This window comes from Falco cherrug, chromosome 6, assembly GCF_023634085.1.
Source record: "Falco cherrug isolate bFalChe1 chromosome 6, bFalChe1.pri, whole genome shotgun sequence".
NCBI lineage: Eukaryota > Metazoa > Chordata > Aves > Falconiformes > Falconidae > Falco > Falco cherrug.
The window spans coordinates 79,345,455-79,364,437 of record NC_073702.1 but is presented as its reverse complement, the minus strand read 5'-3'; the positions used below and the strand labels follow the sequence as shown (position 1 = coordinate 79,364,437).

At 44.6% G+C, this 18,983-nt stretch overlaps 2 protein-coding genes across 5 annotated transcripts; one reads left to right on the top strand and one right to left on the bottom strand.

Annotated features, from left to right (window-relative positions):
• Positions 1–156: 156 nt before the first annotated feature.
• PDCD2 (programmed cell death 2) lies at positions 157–6,171 on the top strand. 2 transcript variants are annotated; one of them, XR_008732796.1, is made up of 7 exons: positions 157–488; positions 569–820; positions 2,019–2,204; positions 3,577–3,692; positions 4,965–5,081; positions 5,735–5,975; positions 6,068–6,171. XR_008732796.1 is itself a non-coding variant. In XM_055713980.1 (6 exons), the coding sequence occupies exons 1-6, from the start codon at positions 188–190 to the stop codon at positions 5,894–5,896; spliced, it is 1,134 nt and encodes a 377-aa protein (XP_055569955.1). In that variant the 5' UTR covers positions 157–187; the 3' UTR covers positions 5,897–6,171. The 2 variants fall into 2 exon arrangements, 1 of the variants encoding a protein (XP_055569955.1); XM_055713980.1 differs by having other exon boundaries at positions 5,735–6,171.
• A 2,310-nt stretch (positions 6,172–8,481) lies between these two features.
• On the bottom strand, positions 8,482–18,869 carry TBP (TATA-box binding protein). Of its 3 annotated transcripts, none has more exons than XM_005440252.4 (8): positions 18,607–18,869; positions 16,198–16,441; positions 15,212–15,552; positions 13,909–13,996; positions 11,770–11,861; positions 10,475–10,642; positions 10,063–10,157; positions 8,482–9,159 (listed from the first exon to the last, which is right to left on the bottom strand). In XM_005440252.4, the coding sequence occupies exons 2-8, from the start codon at positions 16,249–16,251 to the stop codon at positions 9,080–9,082; spliced, it is 918 nt and encodes a 305-aa protein (XP_005440309.1). In that variant the 5' UTR covers positions 16,252–16,441; positions 18,607–18,869; the 3' UTR covers positions 8,482–9,079. The 3 variants fall into 3 exon arrangements, with proteins under 3 accessions (XP_005440309.1, XP_055569957.1, XP_014136251.1); XM_055713982.1 differs by lacking the exon at positions 18,607–18,869 and adding an exon at positions 18,038–18,123; XM_014280776.3 differs by lacking the exon at positions 18,607–18,869 and adding an exon at positions 17,472–17,743.
• Between the last annotated feature and the right edge of the window lie 114 nt (positions 18,870–18,983).

Below are 18,983 nucleotides of genomic sequence, written 5' to 3'. Positions count from 1 at the left end.
CCTGTGTGTGATCTCTCCCGCTGGCCTCCCGGGGCGCCGCCTGCCGCCCTGCCCGCCGCGGCTCCCTCAGCGAGCCCCGCCCGCGCCGCGCGGGGGGAAGAGGAGCGCGGGGCCCTTGCCCCGCCCACCGCGCCCGTTGGGGGTGGGCGCTTCCGGCGCGCGGCGGGAGCCTCTTTCCGCCGGCAACATGGCGGAGCGCGGCGTGGAGCTGGGCTTCGCCGAGGCGGCGGGGCCCGACAGCGCCTGGCGGCTGCGCAGCGCCTACTTCCCCAGCAAGGTCGGGGGGCGGCCGGCGTGGCTGGGCGAGGCCGGGCTGCCGGGCCCCGCCACCCTGCGCTGCGGCCGCTGCCAGCAGCCCTGCGCCTTCCTGCTGCAGCTGTACGCGCCGCTGCCCCACCGCCCCGACGCCTTCCACCGCACCCTCTTCGTCTTCGCCTGCCGCGACGCCGCCTGCTACCGCCTGCCGGGTCCGCGGGGGCCCCTCTGCGGTGAGGCGGGGGGCGGGGGGGCAGGAGCGGGCTGCGGCCGCCGGCGGCCGCCCCGCTGAGCGCCGCCTCTCGCCCCGCAGTGTTCCGGAACCAGCTGCCGCGGCGGAACGACACCTACCCCGAGGAGCCGCCCCCCGAGGAGCCGCCGCCGGGCCCCGCCGCCGCGCTCCCCCGCCGGCTCGGCTGCGGCGCCGCGCTCTGCCGCGTCTGCGGCTGCCTGGGGCCCCGCGCCTGCGGGCGCTGCCGACGCGCCGCCTACTGCGGCCCCGAGCACCAGGCGCTGGACTGGCGGCAGGGGCACCGGCGGGTCTGCGGGCAGCTGGCCGCCGGAGGTGAGTCGCGGCCGGGCCGGGGTCGCGCTGCGGGCCCGCCGTGGGTCCGTCGCGCCTGAGGCGCGGGGCGCGCTGTGGTGGCAGGCGGTGAGGGCCTGCCGAGGGCGGGAAAAGGTGGCCAGGGCTCTCGCGTCCTTCAGGGTTTGTCAGGAAACCACCAGCACTTCTTTCAGGTGCTTTTCATCCCCTTCAGCGTTAATGAGACATAAGAACGTGGGACCTTTTTTGTTCGTGGAAGGTTAATTTAAGGCGCACCTTTGATCTCTTGCCCTATGTCATAAAAAAGTGAAAGGATTTAGACCAATTTTTTTCCCTTTGCAGGCTACTTTTAGAGACGGCTTATTTGTAAATTGTAAAGGAACATGCAGAGGGGGTGCCTTCACAGAATCACATCAGTAGGTGAAAAGAGGAGTGTCCATGAGGGTGCTGGTTTAGGGACCCTTTTCTTAACCCATCCTCTACCCTGCCCTCCTGTCTCATCCATATGTTTGCTTGTTTGCTGGTTTTTGAAGAGACAAGTACAGAGTATTTAAAATATTTTTTTAGGCTGCAGAAGCATCCCATTAACAATGGGGCAATGAAGCTTGGTGCATGCGATGTATCACCGATCATACATTGTGGGATACTAGTCCCAAAAACTTCGTAGGAAGTGGAAGTAAGCAGAATAAAAAGCCGATTTGTTCAAGTCAAGTTATGGGTCAGGCATTTAAAACATTTAATTGATACAGCAGAAACCTGCACATAATTAGTACTGTTGTTACGGAAGATATACTTGATGCGTTTGTGGAAGCTGCCTACTCACAATATGTAATGGAAAAGTAAGAAAACTGGTGCAGTCTCAGGGCACCCGATACACACTTAATTTGTGTGCATGTGCTGGTTAGAATGAGCTGTGTGCAGAGCTGTCACACTGCAGGTTTTGGTTTTTAAAATGTAGCTGCATTTAAACAAAAGACTGTTTAGTCTGTCTTCTGTAGACCTTGGATTTACAGAGATTCAAAGCAACATGTCACCTGTTGTAGTTTTCCTACTGTCCCTAATATAAAATGTTTCTTGCCTTTAAATCAGGCCCAGCAGTGATGTAAATTGTTCTCGCTCATGCAATGTTTGTGCTATATTTTTCCTATGTAGCTTTTGTGGAGAGTGATGCAAAGTATGAGTTGACGTTGTGAAGTGGAATCTGTTTTATCTTTTGTAGATGACTCGGAGAGTGCAATTCCAGAGCATAATGAATTCCTATTTCCAGAATATGAAATTTTGATAGAACCTGAGGAACCAGAATTTCCTGCTGATGGCAGTGTGGATTCTGATGATGGTGAAGAAACTGTAGATACATCAAAGGACCCAAAAGAACAAGAGGAACTCAGAGCTACAGGCAGTGCAGGTAAGAATGTAATTTTGTAAACGTGTACGTCTCTAATTCTTCCTAATGAAGCCAGTATCACATTTTTAAAATACTGTGATTTTTAAAGCGTTCATTGTAAACTCCTGGTGACAAAAGGCTAAATCTACAGTCATTTGTTGATGCAAGTTTTTTGCAGACGTCCCATAATGGAAGTCACTTTTAGGGGAGAGACTTACTAAGCCCCAATCTCAGGAACTGTTGAAGCGGCTGTTGCTGCTGCTCTGTGGTGTACGAAGACACGGACTCTGGTTGTGGTGCAACCAGAGACACTTCATGGTACAGAGAAGGTCATATTTATATCTCTGAGCCTGGATACAAATTCCAGATGTACGGACCACCAGGCTCAGGGCAGAAATCATTCATGCAGTTACACAGCTATATATCACTACAATCACTACCTTTTGGCTACTAGATAACCACGTTTATCTTTCTCACTTTCCTTCACAATACCCAGTTGTTTTCTCATCTCCTGTCAGATCAGACATTCTCTGTCCTCCCCTCATACATGTCTCTTCAGACATTCTATCCTCCTCTCCCACAGTGAAGCTGCAGGTAGCTGGGCATTGAGCTGTGTCCCTGTGTGCTTCCTGCAGGTAAGGAACAACTCAAGTGGGAAAAGCAGGGCCCTGAGCACCTGCTGCTGGATGCTGTTGGAATCAGGAGATTGAGTTAGATGTTCTTGGCTTGACTTGGTTCAGTTTGTCTTAGTTTATGGAAGATACTTAACAAAATCTCCTTGTCTGTGCTAGAAGAAAACTGTTCTGAGACTATTTTAATTGACCTTGAATTATGCAGCTGAAGTGCAGGCCGCTTTCCTCCTGCTAATTCATGGTGTGTTTGCAGTTTACCACGCCAGCTCTGAACACACCCAGGCTGGAGAGTTTGTGGTGTTAGCAGGGAAGGCTGCTGAGTTTCCAGCTGTCCCTTACTGTGGTCTAAAGCTGTCTCGAGTCTGCTCAGTGCCCCATGTCAATGTGAACATTGGAATGTAACAGATGCACTTTTCAGTGCTAGAAACTTAAGGTCTGGCACGTGCATGGCACGAGTGGCCTTTTCCAGATGTCACGTTCTGAAGGATCAGAATTCTCAGTGATACCAGCTGGGAGCCATAAACTTTATTAACTTATTTCCAGCATTCCAGTACTAACATCTATGTATAAATTCAACTCAAACTAGTAAATGGATCTGTGTGTGACTGAATTTTAGTATGTCACAAAAAGAAGTTTTAGAGTGATGTGTGCCAGGAATAATTCTTGACAGCAAAATGCACTTACAGGTGCAATATTGTTTTTTATTTTTGACTGTCTTGCATTAGCCTGTAACCTTTAGGGTTTTTTTTTATTTTTCTTAGGTGAAGCATTTCAGTCCTTGGATGAAGAGACATTGGAAGCGATGGCAAAACAGGAGACTGAAGAAGACAAGATCTTCCGAATGTTTAAAGAACGAGTAGCTGCTGAACCAGAACAGGTCAGAAGATGGGGCATCCTTAGAACTTAGAGGTTCTGGCACAGCATCCTGCTGCACCTGCAAAATATTTCACTGCCTTTTATATACCTACGGTTAGAAATGGCAATGGGGATGCCTCCTCATCCTCTACACACCTTGACCAACATACCCTTCCTTTTGTGTGGAACTTGATTCATGCTGTAGTAAGAATTTAGGACACCTGCTTATCTGTCCCAGACAGAAGGTGGTCAAGGTGAAAAGACACGGAGAGACTGAAGCCGACATGGTGGAGGGAAGGACTGGCCATTCTCTCTAGTGGTTTTACCAAAGGACATGGTGAACCATTGCACTCTTCCTCAACCTTTGGCCCTGTTGGCTCTCCTTCTCAGCAGAACCAAAACTGCAGAGAGGAGCTCTGTCACTGTCACCAGCTGCATGGCAGGGGTTGGTTTGGCTTGCTTTTTCTTTAAGGTTGAAAAAATTAGTGATGGCTTTAAAATTTCAACTATTTAAAACAAATCTCTCCCTGTGCTATTTCTTGCTAACACAAGAGGCTGAAAAAGCCACCTTGTAAAACAAAAGCATGGTTCCTTGTTCCATTCAGAAGAAACATAGGCCAAAATCCATGAAGGTGGGTGGAGGAAGAAGGAATTCTCTCCATGTTTTACCTGGTAGCTGAGGGGTTAAGGTGCATACCTAGAAAGGAGACCTGGAGTCTGTTCCCTCCCTGGGTGGGTTCATCACCTCTCTCTCTCTGACCATCCCCATGCTGACTGATCTGCACAAGTGTCCTTTTGTTGATAATGCCTGATTTGCTATGTAAATATTTTAGATAGTAACAGAACAACAAAGGATATGAGTGTCTGAAAATACCTCCTGCTTGGATGTTGGGGCAGTCCTCTTACATTTAGATGCAGAACAGCAAACAGAAAGAGCAGGGTTGCATTCCTGACTTTTTTATACACTTCTATGTGCTAATTATCAATCTGTTCTTCTTCCATCTCAAGACTATAAAATACATGACCTTGCATTTCTGGATCCCTTAATTAGAGAAATAGAAGTCATTGCAGTTTATTCCTGAATCATTGGAAAAATGCTGTATGAATACTTGCACGACTCAAATAGTTAATAAAACCTGTGATTTGCAACTGATAGACTTTGCCATGGGTATTACTTACAGGAACTGACCTTTTCCTGTGTACTGTCTTACAGCTTTGTCTGTGTCAGTAAATACCAATTTTATACCAAGATGAAAAGACAGTCTTGCAAACTTAAACTTCTGCTCTATTTCAGATTATAAGATACTGCAGAGGAGGAGAAGGCCCAGTCTGGGTATCAGGTGAAAATATTCCTGAAGAAAAAGATATCCCAGATTGTTTATGTGGTGCCAAAAGGGTTTTTGAATTCCAGGTATGTAAATTCATTTAAATACAGGTAATGTAGTTCAGACTTAATGGGATCTAACTGTATAGGTGTTGGCTTGTCATTACAGCAAGGTAGGTGCTACAGGTCACTACAAACTTAACTATGCTAAATTGTACTGAGCCCTTATTTACTACTGTAACTGCTTTTTCCTAGCAGACTTTCACACAGAGAAGGTAAGTTCCCATCTTGTAATTTGCACCTTCCATAAAATGGTGCACTTGTGAATACAGAACCACCTCTTAAGTAATAGGAGTCTGGTACTATCTATTTTTAAAAAGGTAAGCCTTTGAAATGTGCATTGGTAATACCTCTGGCTGGAAGTACTGAGCTGTAGAATTTTTAGTGGTAGAAGCATATGTATGGTGAACACAATGTCATGCAAAGGCAAAACATAGCTATGAAGGTAATTTCAAATGGAAGGTGGTTTACAAATGTGTAAAAGTCTGGTTCCCTATGCGTCTACTACATTGCTTTGAGAATTCAAAATTTGTTTTCTTTGAGCTGCTGTGTTACTTACTATCTTTGATGGATGTTGGTGTAAGAGAACATAAATGAATGCAGGACCCATCTTTGGGAAGAGACACAGGGAAAGGGTAGAGCGCTATGGCCTGCCTCTAAACCTTTGTTTTTCCTTCAAGATTATGCCACAGCTCCTGAACCACCTTCAGGTTGACAGCCTTGGAGAGAGCATTGACTGGGGAACACTAGTGGTGTACACCTGTGCTGACAACTGTGGTGAGGGAAGTGAATACCTGGAAGAGTTCATATGGAAACAAGACTTCTCTGCAGGCTCTATCTAAGGTCCCTTGAGTTACTACGTTGCATCATCTAAACAGAATACGTGCCTTGTTTCAGTGCATCTCTGCACTTTGCAAACAGGTAATTGAACTAGAGTCACTGATAACTGTGTATGTTGTAATAACAATAAAATTAAAAGTAGACCTTGACAGCCTCTGTCTTATCCTCCACAGGAGCTTTTACTTCAACCTGTCAACGAAGCCAGATGCTTTTGTTCAGTTAATTTCACTTCATATCTCAGTTCTGAATGTTTAAATAAAGATGAAATATTTTTGGATTGGTCAAAGTATCTTTGGTTGGCGACTGAACTTCAAGAACTTAGATTGTTGTCTGTCAGGATTTTCATTGTGCTACTAAAAATTGACATTAATTCACAGAGAAAAGCAGACTACTGTAAGATCACTTGAGTGCTTATGCTCAGGAGGTGTACAGAAGTCAGCCAAGACAAAGCTGTGTAGTGCTTCACTGTGGAACTTAAATCCACTTCTTTCTCAAAAAGTACACTGAATCTAACTCGGCAGTTCTTACATGTTCTGATGAAGTGATTATTCAAGATAAAATGCACAAAAATTAATAATGTCAAGTCAGATAAAATCAGATAAAACTCAGATAACTGAGTTGAACTGTTTCTGCATAGGACTGTCGGGTGCAGAAGCAGTTTGAACAAAGCCAGCCATAGCAGAACATATTTGTCTTGTAGCAGCAGATTTTCAAGCTGAATTGTACCTTAAGTCTGCCATCTAAGTACCCTCTGCAGACATTCTTCTGGTATTGGAGTGGCATATAGCTGAGAAAAGTGAAACCATAATGCTGGATTAACTTCAGTAGTTGCTTAACTGCTCCTCTGGCTGTAGCTACGTTTGCAGAAAAGGTAAGGCTTTTTCTCTCTCGGTATGAAATTGTTTCATATTGCCTTATCCTGCTCAAACCATTCACATCTGCTTGCCGGTGATTCTGAAGGCGATTTTATGAAAGCCCTAGGCCCACTGTTGGTGGTTTTTTCTATTTATGTATGTTATTATGTTGGACATACTCCGCTGAGCAGGCAGGGAATGCTTCGCCTATAAACTTTTGTCATCACATAATTTCTAAAAGGGTAGCTTTAAGCTTTGGTATATGTCACGGAACAGCCAACAGTATCTTGAGTCACTATAGTACAGCCTGAATGATTTTGTTGAAAACCATTCCACAGTTACTTAAGGCTCCAAGTTTTCTTGCAGAGTTAAGAATTTTGCAGGTAAGCTGGTTCAGGGTCCTGCAAAAGTATCGACATACAGTTACGTTCAAGAGCAATGAGGAATGTTCGCTGTTTCATGGCAGACAGTGGCGTGGCACTGGGGGCGTTGCAGTGTTTGGGTATCCTGAACTTACCCTGGCAAAGCTACATTATTAAACCAGCAGCTTTCTGGTAAGATCCATGAAACCAATTATTAAAATGCTTGGAGAAAGGCTGGTGTACGCCACTAGAGGGGGAGTAGAGAAGACTAAAGATTAAGGTTGCTCAGGATTTGTTAACAGCAGTGTGGGAGAGGAGGATGGAAAATGTCTGAGGAGGGTAGAGAAGAGAGATGTATGACAGGAGTATGAAGAATGTCTGACCATTACTGGTGGGAGATAAGATGTATGAGAGGATAGAGAATGTCTTGATCTGACAGGAGATAAGAGAACAACTGGGTATTGTGAAGGAAAGCAAGAAAGATAAATGTGGTTATCTAGTAGCCAAAAGGTGTTTGCATGCTTGTAGTGATATATAGCTGTGTAACTGCATGAATGGTTTCTGCCCTGAGCCTGGTGGTCCGTACATCTGGAATTTGTATCCAGGCTCAGAGATATAAATATGACCTTCTCTGTACCATGAAGTGTCTCTGGTTGCACCACAACCAGAGTCCGTGTCTTCGTACACCACAGAGCAGCAGCAAGGCTGAGACAAAACTTCATTTTGGCTGGAATGAAACGCCAACTTAGTAAATAAAGAGACTCTGGTTACATTGGGTTAGTTTTAGATAAAAGCTGTTTGAAAGAACGTGCAAGTCAGAGAAAGGAGGTTACTATTACTGGAAACTTACTTGAGGAAAAGAAGTTTATTTTTAGTTCTCAGCCCATTAAGCTTCAAGCACAGTTCAGAGGGAAGATTATGTACATACTGACTGCAATTGGGAGGGCTTTGACATTCTAGAGGAACACTAATATAGTGAGACTGTTATAGTTGGTAAAATACAAAAGTAGTAGTTAAAGAAATTCTAAAAGCTAAGCAGGGATCTTTTTTGTTCTAATTCGGCCAAGTGTAGCTATTTAAGACTTGCATAAATCCCACCTGCTGAACATAAGGCAACACATACTTGAACACAAACCTCTTTAACTGGTCATCCATCTAGTCTTAACATACTAGAAATATTCAAGCTAGATGTTGCCAGGGATATGAGTGCTGGTAAGCAAGCCAGAGCACTGTTAGGATTCTCTGATAAATGACAAATTGCTTGTAGTAGTGCATGTGCTATTGAAAAACTCGGATTAAACTAAAAAAAGTTTTCAATGTAGTTCACTCTTATCAACTGGGTAATTTTAAAATTCATTAAGACAGTTCCCATAATTGTATAAACAGGGTTTATTGTACATGTGGCGCTGAAGGAAGAAAGAGAAGGAAGGTATATATTATATATATATATGTACAGTGAGCCATTTTCATTAGAATAAATTTATTCTGTCTTGCTTAATACTGGAAAGAGGGAATGTGTCTGGCACCAAAGAAATTTCAAATTGAAAAAAATCTAAAAGCTTAAGTTCTGAAAATTATAAAAACCATGGTCTTATGGAAGGAAGTTAAAACATATATACATGGCAATTTAAGTGGTTTATACACTGAGTGACACAGTTGCAGTTGTCTTTTAAACCAACTTACAGATCTTCTATCAATAGAACTGGCATTAAAACTATTTAAAAGCTAGAATATAAATAAAACTTGGAGGGACTGCTCCAGGAACAGCCCAGTAAAGCAAGTCACAGTAACTCAGTAGATATAATCAAGAATACGGTTCCCCTTGAGCATCAGGGAAGTAGGCACTAACTGGGAAATAGTCCAAGTCCTGGTGTTGCAGTTTCACTGAAGTCCATCTCTTGTTACTGCTGTGCCATACACAATACCTTTGAAAATATACCCCTGATTTCTCTAAAAGATGTAGAAACTGTTACGTTGTCTTTCTGAATCCCTTTAAAATAGGATAGATGTTTTCAAATGCTTCATAGATTTCTGCTCGTACTTTAGCACCTGGAAAAGGAGGGTACCTTTCACCAAATAATTTTAGCTTTTAGAAGGTTTATTTGAATGCAACTGTATAAAACCTATGTGTATTCATAGATCCCTATTTTTAAGATTTTTTTTTTAAATACACATTTCATATACAGCATACATTACTAGCCTTCTCGCTGTTTATTCTGGTAACGGGTAAAACTTTGATTAGCATCTTTGTGCTTATGGGGTTTTTCTATACATAATTTCTGCAGGAAACCCAACTACAAAGCACAGCTCCACAGGCTGTTTCTGCAGAAAGGCCTAACTGGGGGAGAGTTTTTTGAGAGTGTGAAAATCTGGGGGAGCAAGGTCTGGCAATGAGACTGCTGCAGAGCCCTGCCACCCACCAGACTGCAGGGACATGCTCCTCCTTTTGTCTGTGAGTCTTGTGGGGTTTTTTTTCCTCCACAGTAAGACTCGCAGGAGGGGAAAAGGAAAGGTGTAGGTGGAGTGCCTGAGGTTAAGGAGGTCCTAGAGCTTGGGTATCTCTCCTTCTTTGGCTGCTCTACCAAAGGAGAATGGCAGCAGCCTCCAGCCAAGCTGTCAAAGAAGTTAGCTCAGTCACGCGCACCCAGCCCACAGAAACACTCAGCTTTCCCCAGAAACATTACCTGCGCTCTTACAGCTTTTTGGGGACCTGCATACTTGATTAGGATTCACGTTCATTGCTTACATGGATTTAGCCAAATTTGTGGTTTGCTTTGTGCACTCATCCACAGAATACTGTACTGTTTTTAGTCAGTACTGGGATTTTAGTCAGTACCGGGATCTCATCTCTCAAAGAGTTCCTAGCAGCTTACGTACCTCTGGTATCATTGTGTGTTCTCTGTAATGCAGTCTAAGTCTAACCTGTTGGTGTAAGATAGTGTCTTCACTTACCAGTTAAAACCACTTTTCCAGAAACAAAAATAAGCAGAACAATTCTTGGCTTGATCATTCTGTAGATCAAGCCAGGAAACAATTCTGGCTCGTAGCTGTAAGAAAAGAGAGTGACAGTGTTTAAGCATGCTTGCAGACACATGTTCCAGTCTTTCATCTGCAGGACTGCAGGAATGGGCAGAGCAGATGTACACTTGGCTGAAACTTGGAGAGAGTAGCAGGGAAGATGATTCTGATGGGTTCATATTGGGCAATCTCAGTTACACCCAAGGCAGTGCAGCAATGGGAACAAAGTGCAGTTTTCCTTCTGGTGCAAGGGAATAATTTGAACAGATGTCACTGTCTAAGCTAGTCAATATGTAGCAAGAATGAAACATAAGCAAGTGTTTTGTTTTGTTTTTTTTTTTTTTACCTGCTGAACTGCTGGTGTGTGAGTACCAATCCTTCTAATCTGATGGGAAATTTCACATCACAGCTGCCCACCATGTTCTGAATTTTAAAATCCAAAAATTTTGCAGGAAAACCCAGTTTCTGAACAACTCTTGCATACTTCCTCGCTGCCAGTCTGGATTGCTCCTCACTGAAGTGAGAAAAAGATATTATTGCTTCAGTAATACTTAACTGAGGAAAATGGCATTAAGCCACATATACATAGCTGGGGGGGGGAAGAAGTTTTGCATCCAAAATTAACAACTAGCACTGGTTTGCATGCTAATTTTGGTACTAGGATCCTGAAAATAATTCATGTTGTACTCACTGTTCATGAGGCAGAAAACAGTAAATTATAAATCCACATATTTCACACACTTAAAATATTAACTCAGGTCCCTCTAATGGCATGTGAAAACTGTAACTTAAGTTTTTGGTGTAAAACAACTTTGAGCTACTACTGGTAGAAAATGTGTATTTTTATAAAAATGTGTGAACTGCCAAAATTCACTGTTTGATTCAGCCCAGGCATTCAAACGCGGACTGAGCACAACTGCACACTGTTGCAGAACTCAGTTTGCTTCAGTTTTGTAAATGGCTGAGGATGTGGTTCCTCCTAATGCAGAGTAAGACAACTTGAACTTCAAATGTCACCAGGTAGAGAAAGCATTTCCTGTATGGCTCTATCCATTCATCTGCTCATTAGCTTATTCCTTCTGGATTCCTAGCAGACTTCTTCAGAGCAGAATTTCTCTCCTGCCCACTGCAGTTAAGCTTATGTTTACTTTTCAATTCTTACACTTCAATGATCATGTTAAGAACAGATCAGACTACAGGGAACAGAGACTTGGAGCTCTTGGCCTGTGATGAATGAAACTGTTCAAATATAAAATCACCCTTCCTCTGCCACCACCCCTACAGTTTAAGCAGTTCCGGCGCTTAGTCAATGAAATTTTTAAATTACTAAGAAAAAAAAAAAAGATAACTGTAAAGCCAAAAAAGTGAATATAATAACCTCCGCAAATTAGTTTATCAGGCTGTATGAAAGAGCTTCAGAAACAGAACTACCGTTTTCTCTTTCAGTCATGAAAAGACATTTTGTGTAGAAATGTATATTAGTCTATTTAAAATAACTGGGGAGCAAGCTTAGTTGTACCTCTACAACTCTGGTGTGTATATATATATACAAATACTGCATACAGATAATAGTACTTCTAAAGCATCGTGGTACAAGAGAAAAGACAGCCTGAATTGTTTGCTTGTAATGCCTAAACGTACCTTTTTGCTCCTGTGCACACCATTTTTCCAGAGCTGAATATAAGCGCAGTAGTACGTGGTTCTCTTATTCTCATAATAACAGCAGCGAAACGCTGAAATGTGAGCATTGAGACTATTAGTGATACATTGCTGTAATCATTACGTTAAAACCAAATTTGCATAATCTAAGTAGCAAGTTAACCTGTAACGCAAAGAAATACTAAGTTCAAACATAATTATGGATCAGTTAAAATTTACTTGAAATGCTTAAATTGTATGTAGCTTCAAAGACACACTGAGATGTAGTCAGAGAGAAAGAGTATTTACCATTGCATTCCTATTTTACTAAGCTCATCTCTCATTACTGTACATGCAACATATAAATAATGCTAACATTTGCAACAGAGCAAGAGAGACAATCTTAAAAATAATTAAAAAAATTCCTCCACGTGTCTTGAAATTTGATCTGTTACAAGCAGGATGATGGAAGGCTTCTGCAAATATTTTATGATCTCTTGTTTCTGTGTCTTAAAAAACTGGACAGCGTTAGAATACCTATCAGCAAACAGAACAGCTGGAGATCAAAGTTCTGTATAAACATAAGTCACCTCAACTTCGTAGGTTGAACAAGGCAGCCCAGTTAGCCTTGGCTTTTCATTCTAAGTACTGTAACATCTCTGCCTGCATTTCCAAATATTCTTAAACTCTTTGAAGCAAGAGAAACTGGTAACTGATGCGGGCATACAGACACACAGACAGACCCCTATTCCTCTGTTGTATTTAACTTGGACCAGTTCACTGTGCAGTCCCATACAGTTCTGTTCTGTCAGTCTGTTCTGCTGACAAAACCAAGGTGGTAGAGTGATTACCTAACAGCACATTTGTCAAAATACAGCTTAAATAATACAGCCAAGCAACACTTTTGACAGAACGTACTGACTAAACGTCAGGAGTGTGTTACATAACCCTTCTTTCTCTCTGCTGTGGAAAACAGCATTTTGTATTGATTACTCTGTTTTACACAGCCACCTACCCCTACCTTAAGAGTTACCATGGCATGCTCAAATTTTTGCTGCACTAGTATCTTACTCACATGCAGTTATGTAACAGCATCACTGATGTAAACTTACAGTAACAGTTATTTATCACAAATGCCTGCATGCCTGCTTTAATCCTTGAGAGCAGAGTTCAGGTAAACTGCACAAAGTCCCAAATAGGAAAACAAAAAACCTACCACATCCCAGGAAAACTGCAGCCTTTCAAACACAAGTCAATTCAACTACACAACATGTAAACTTTTATTAGAAATAAGTGTCCAACTACTGTGGCTGCAAAGGTAACGTTTCCAAGAGAAGCCACCCAAAAGAAAAACAAAGAGACATAATTTTCTTGATTCAGTGCTCCAGGTCCTCTGCTGTTCAAAGTTTCCCAGGCTAAAAAAATCCCACAGTTTAACAAATCGCTATTTAGAAGCAGCAGGCAACTTAGAAGTTGACATGCAAAAAAAAAAAAAATCACTGTCATTTTGTTGTTCCACCAAATCCAGCCATTGGAAGCAAGGAGATAGCAGCAGTACTGGGGAACAACGTGAAAGAACAGCGCTCAGAGGGGAAGCCAGATGATAATGTACAAAATGAGTGACTGTGCTGCGACCACAAGAATTCCAGGGGAGCAGCCAGGTGGAGGAAGCCAATGCATATACAGAACAACCGTGGCTCTGGCAGGAGCCCAGGAATTGAATTCTTCCCTCCTTTCTCCTTGTTGGGAGACAGGGAACAAGACTTTGCCGTCAGACATTTCACAGGAATACAAGAAACGAATTTTGTGAGCACTACAAAGAAACACCCATAGGAATAGTAGCAGAGGCCAGATTCACAACAAAAAACTTGGCCAGTGTATTACACTGTTGGTTAGGCTGTTCCTAAGTATGCTGTGTTCTTTCTAAATCTACCAAATTATAGCCTGGTGTAAAACACAACTACATCAGTATAATAATACTTTTTACTAATTTGACAGGATGGTCTAAGTTTATTAAGGATTTCTTTAACTATAGTATAAAACTGCATCTATGGCAGGAAGGTTTTCCATCTACCAACTACACCCACAACCCGTGCCTTTAACATACCTGTTACAGGATGAACTCCAATACATTTCTCTTACCTTGGGATTATATTCAGCATTTCGGGCACGAAGCGCAATAGTTTTTAGGTCAAGTTTGCAACCAAGATTCACCGTGGACACAATATTCCTGAAGACAGTTCAGAGACATACATTAAAAACCCGATAAAGAATGCATATGTCTTCCTCATTTTCAGCAAGCTTGATTAATTTGATTTTTTTTACTTTTTTTAAAACTTGTTTCTCCAAATAAGTTTCAATAGCATCTTTCCTATTGATGTTGAGAGCCCCCACCACAATCAGGAAAGCTGCTAGAAACAGGAGACGATGAAATAACAATAACACCATCTCAAATTTTCGTTGGTGTGCCCTTCAAGAAGGAAGAAGAGGTGCAGGACTAAGTGGGAATAACCAGGGGGTAAACCCATTGCCAGGTGACAGGATAGCAGGTCTCTAGAAAGTTTTAAGAGAAGTTCCTAGAGCAAAAATATCTTTGGAAACTTGTTTTCTGGGAAGACCCTGAAATCTAAAGGTCCTCAATGGAAAGAAAAAAAAAAAACAAAAAACAAACAAAAAAAAAAAAAACGAGGAACTACTCTTTCAACCATTTGTCTCTGTGCCTTCCATAAATTGCTGTAAAAGTCTCTTTAAAACTAAAGCTCAGTGAAAATACTTCCATATCAAACCCCAAAACTAGTTCTAAGGGTTTTTTTCCCCCTTAAACAAACTCAGCTGTAGCCATGAACTAGAAAAGGGAACATGGAATGCTAAGTAGAACTGTGGTCTAGCTCCTAGACTAGCAACTAGTTTCTTCCCCTTTACACTTCTAATTCCCTTTCAGCTGTGATAGTTCCTGTATTCTGCTTTAATATCTCACTAACAAAGTTCTATGCACAGTGATGTGCAGCTATTTGCTTTTCTGTGAACAGGTCACAAGTATCCAGTAAATTATAAATGAGAATAATTTTCTAGGTATACATGTTCTGAAATACCCAATTATCAATCAGAATACTTTATAGCTAAGCACGAGGAACTAAAGTGCATAGAGTTAAAAGTTACAATGGTGCTAAATGAAGACATACATAACAACCTCCACTGGTATGCTTAAAAGATTTGACAAGAGTTGACAAATCACTAAGAAACTATATTACTAAGTGGTTTAATAACAAAGCTAAGCTAAAAATAGAAGCAAAAATTACTCATATTGTTGGTAGAGACCCACACAGTCTCACGATCTCCCTTCCCACCAAAATGCAGTACTCCCATTTCTGATGTGGCCTTGGTCCTAAGTCTTTAAAGGGCTATCTGAGAAAGGACACGCTGCACTAACACATGGGACACTCACTGTAGCTGTGGCACTATCCCAGAGCTCTCCGACGCTGGTGTTGCAGGAGTTATGGGAGTCATTGGAGTCATTGGAGAGGTGTACAGAGGTGTGGTTCCCGGTAAAGGGGCTGTGGTAAGAGTCTGTGAGTGGAAGAGCTGGGGAGTTTGACCAGATGTTCCTTGCGTTGCTTGCTGTGATGTAGATTGCTGCACTGCTTGCTGCTGCTGCTGCTGCTGCTGCTGCCGCTGCTGTTCCTCTAGGATGGACAGACTGTTGGTGCTCTGGACAGGCTGTGGTGTCAGTCCTGTGCCATACGGCATCATCGGGCTAAAAATTGGAATTCCTGGAGTCATTGCACCCTACAACAGAAAGCATGAAACAGAAACTACAGATCATGTTGACTCCATTTTGGTTTTAAGAGAAAAAGGTTTCAGAAGTCTAAAAATCAATGTAAACCGATCCTATCAAACCTGAGGCACATAGTAGTAACTCGCTAAAAACAGAAAATCCTTGGAAATGCACTTCTTCTACAGATTAAAATATTACCTCTAGGTATCTGTCAGTTCTAGCATTGTTCACCTCCAGCCAGTGATGCTGACACGCTTCTCACACTACTTTGCGCATATGTCTCAACTTTGACCCACAATTTAACTTGCAATTGTTTGAACAAGGACTGTGGCCATCATACCAAATTCATTCATAGCACAGCAACAGTCCATTATGTATGTTAATTTAAAAGGCAATCACCAAAATTACATTAGTACTTCCAACTCATCAGTCATATTTCAACTTAAAGGAACCCCATATATCTGTGTATTTCTTACACCTCTAGATAGACAAGTTGATGGTTTTAAAATACTGCTTTATATTAGTATTATTCAGTACCTAGCAGAGTTCTTCAGATCCGAAAACAAAAAGCTGAAGTTACGGAAAACACTTTGACAAAGAAATTCACATCACAGTTGCATATTCAATCAGTTGCATATTCAATCACTTGTTCTTACCTGAGGAGAGGCTAAGCCTTGAGCATAGGGTGGCAAGCTGTTGTTCTGATCCATGATTCCAGTTATTTCTTTGGTGAGGCCAGAAGTATTTCCTTCAATTAATTTAAATTAACTTTGAATCCTAGAGGGTTTTTAACCCTTTAAAACATTCCAGCAAACTAGCTTTTTAAGCCAAGCTGAAAGTGGTAGGAAAACATCAGCTCCAGAGAACTGTGTGTTATGAGTCTAAAATGCTAATCAAAGCCTGAAAAGAGAAAAAGTAGTATCCTGAGAATATAACCTAAACAGAAAACCAAACCCAAACCTATCAGCTGCTGAGTTAGGTAAGAGACACCCACATAAAGATAAATATATCATTCGCACACACATGCATGCACACACGCACAATCCATAAAAATAACCTTTTTCAGGCACACTCGACAGAAATGTTGCAGCATGCTTCTGCTGAAGTCTCTGGCAGGTAACCTGGCTCACATGAGCAGGCTTCTGCCTAACGGAACCCTCCTACACAAACAACTCAAGCTCTTAACGCTCATTCTACTCCAAGCTTTTCTTTAGCTGGAAAAGAACTGATTTTTTAGAATTTAATTCCCCTGACTACTAACCAAAAAGCTTACTGACACATTGCTTCTAAGTCTCTTTCTGACTAACATTTGGGCTTCCGAAAGTATCTTTTCTTCTGTGGGAAAAGCATCGCTGGTCAAATCGGAACTAGGAAAGCTTCTTCCATCCCCTTCCATAAAATAAGGCACTAACAGATTTCAAACAACAATGACATGCACTTTACGAGAAAAAAAGAAATAGGCGAAAGCCAATTTCAGGCACACCAGTGAAATGTATAGTTTTAAAAAAAATAATAAAAAATCATCCACACGTCTGTTGCCATGTTGCGGAAATAAACAACACAAGTGAAGAATTCAAATGTTACAGCTTGATATCAAATATTTTTCCATTAATTATTTTTCTTAACTAGATACCTATTACCCAGAAATAATCAAGGTCATTTTTAGGCCAGAGGCAGACCACCTCAAAATTTGAAGAGAGCCTATTCAGTGTGCAGTTTTGTTGTTTTTTTAAGGTATGACTGCTCAGAATTACAAGAATATTTATACTGCAGATGAAATGGCATGCGTTTTCCCCTGTGACCACAAGATATTATCATCTTTACTGTCACCGAAGGTTATCAAACAGAGCATCCAGGTTTTACAGGTGGGAGAGAGGAGTGAATTAGAAGCCTGAACATCACCCTAGAAGAAATCAAGTCAGCTCCTCACCAGCCCAGCTGTTCAAAGGCCCGGCAGCAGCCGTGCCAGGACCCGCAGCCAGGACCCCACCTACGCAGCGGTCCATCGTGTGACCACCGCACCGTGGCTCCGGGATCCCCGCTGCCAGCGCCCGGGACCCTTCCGGCGCGGGGCCCGGGCCCAGAGGCAAGGGCCGTCCCGCAGAAGGCCCCGAGCGTCCCCTCAGGGTCTCTCCCTCGGGACGCGGCAGCACTCGGAAGGAGCCAGGTTCGGCCTGAGGCGGCCCCCGCCACCCGCCCCCGGCCGCCCCAGCCTCGGCCCCGGCCGCGTCACCGCCCGCCCTCCGTCTCAAGGCTCTGCCGGCTTCTCGTCCCGCCAACGGCGGCCGCTCGCCCCCCCCCGGCGCGCCGGAGCCCCGCGAGGCGGGGGCGGCCGCCACCTCCCCGCCGCCCCGCCCCCGCCCTCCAGGCCCGGCCCGCGCCATCGCGACCCCGCAGGCGCTGGCACCCGCCGTCCCCTCGCCGGGCCGCGGGGCGGGCAGCGGCCCCTTGGAGAAGCGGGGCGGGGGGGGAAGGCGGGCGCGGCGCGGACGGTACCTGCCGCTCCCGGCGCCACCCCGCCGCACAGCGCCCGCGGGAGCCAAGCTGCGCCCCGCGCCGCCGGCGCGTCCCGAGTACGTCACTTCCGCCGTGCGCCCACACCGCCCGCCCCGCCGCCATCTTCAGTGAGGGCGAGGGCAGGCCGCAGCGCCTCCGGCCCGAGGAGCGGGGTGGGCCGGCGCCTTGCAGGGGTTGTGGGCCTCCAGCAGTGCTCAGCGTCGGCACGCGTGGCTCCTGCGCCAGGCCTGACCGCCGGCTCCTGTTCTGGAAGTCGGTGGTTCACCATTTTGTAGCTGCACAAAGCGCTGCCCCTCACTCATTGCCGCAGAGCCGCACGCCCCGCAGTGCCGTGGCTTCGCGGTTCTCAGCGCTGTCTATGCACAGCTGCCGTAGAGACTTCAGCAACGGCAGCTTTTCCTCCTGGGCAGAGGGACACGCTGCTCCTCTAGAGGACACAGCTGTTCCCTCCCCCGCGCTTCTGCCCTGGCACCTCCGTGGTTCTACCCCAGCCTTCCCGCCTGTTCCTACTCGCCCCACGGTGCCTGGCACTGCACCCCATGTCCCACCTCGAGGAGCTTGGGTGCTTCCTCACCCTTCCTCTTCTCGATGTTTCTCAAGGTGCTCCCCCCTTTTCCCGCATAGGGGCTGCCCTGCTCCCTATCTGCCCAAACACAAGGGGCTCTTCGGGTCACCTCACCGCAGCCGCTATCAACCCGCTCGCTTTCTCTACAGAAGATAGGGGCTGACAGCGCTTGAACCGGGCAAAAACCGCTGCTGCGCGCCCTGCCCGGGGGACCCCGCCAAGCCCAGTCTGGCAAGGGCACCCAGGGAGCCCACAGGCAGCCGCGCACCGGGGTGGGGCCGCCACCAACGGCCGCGCCACCAGCGCCCCCCGCCGCCCGCGTGGGGCTCGACGTCCTCCAGAGCAGAGGAGAGGCCGCCG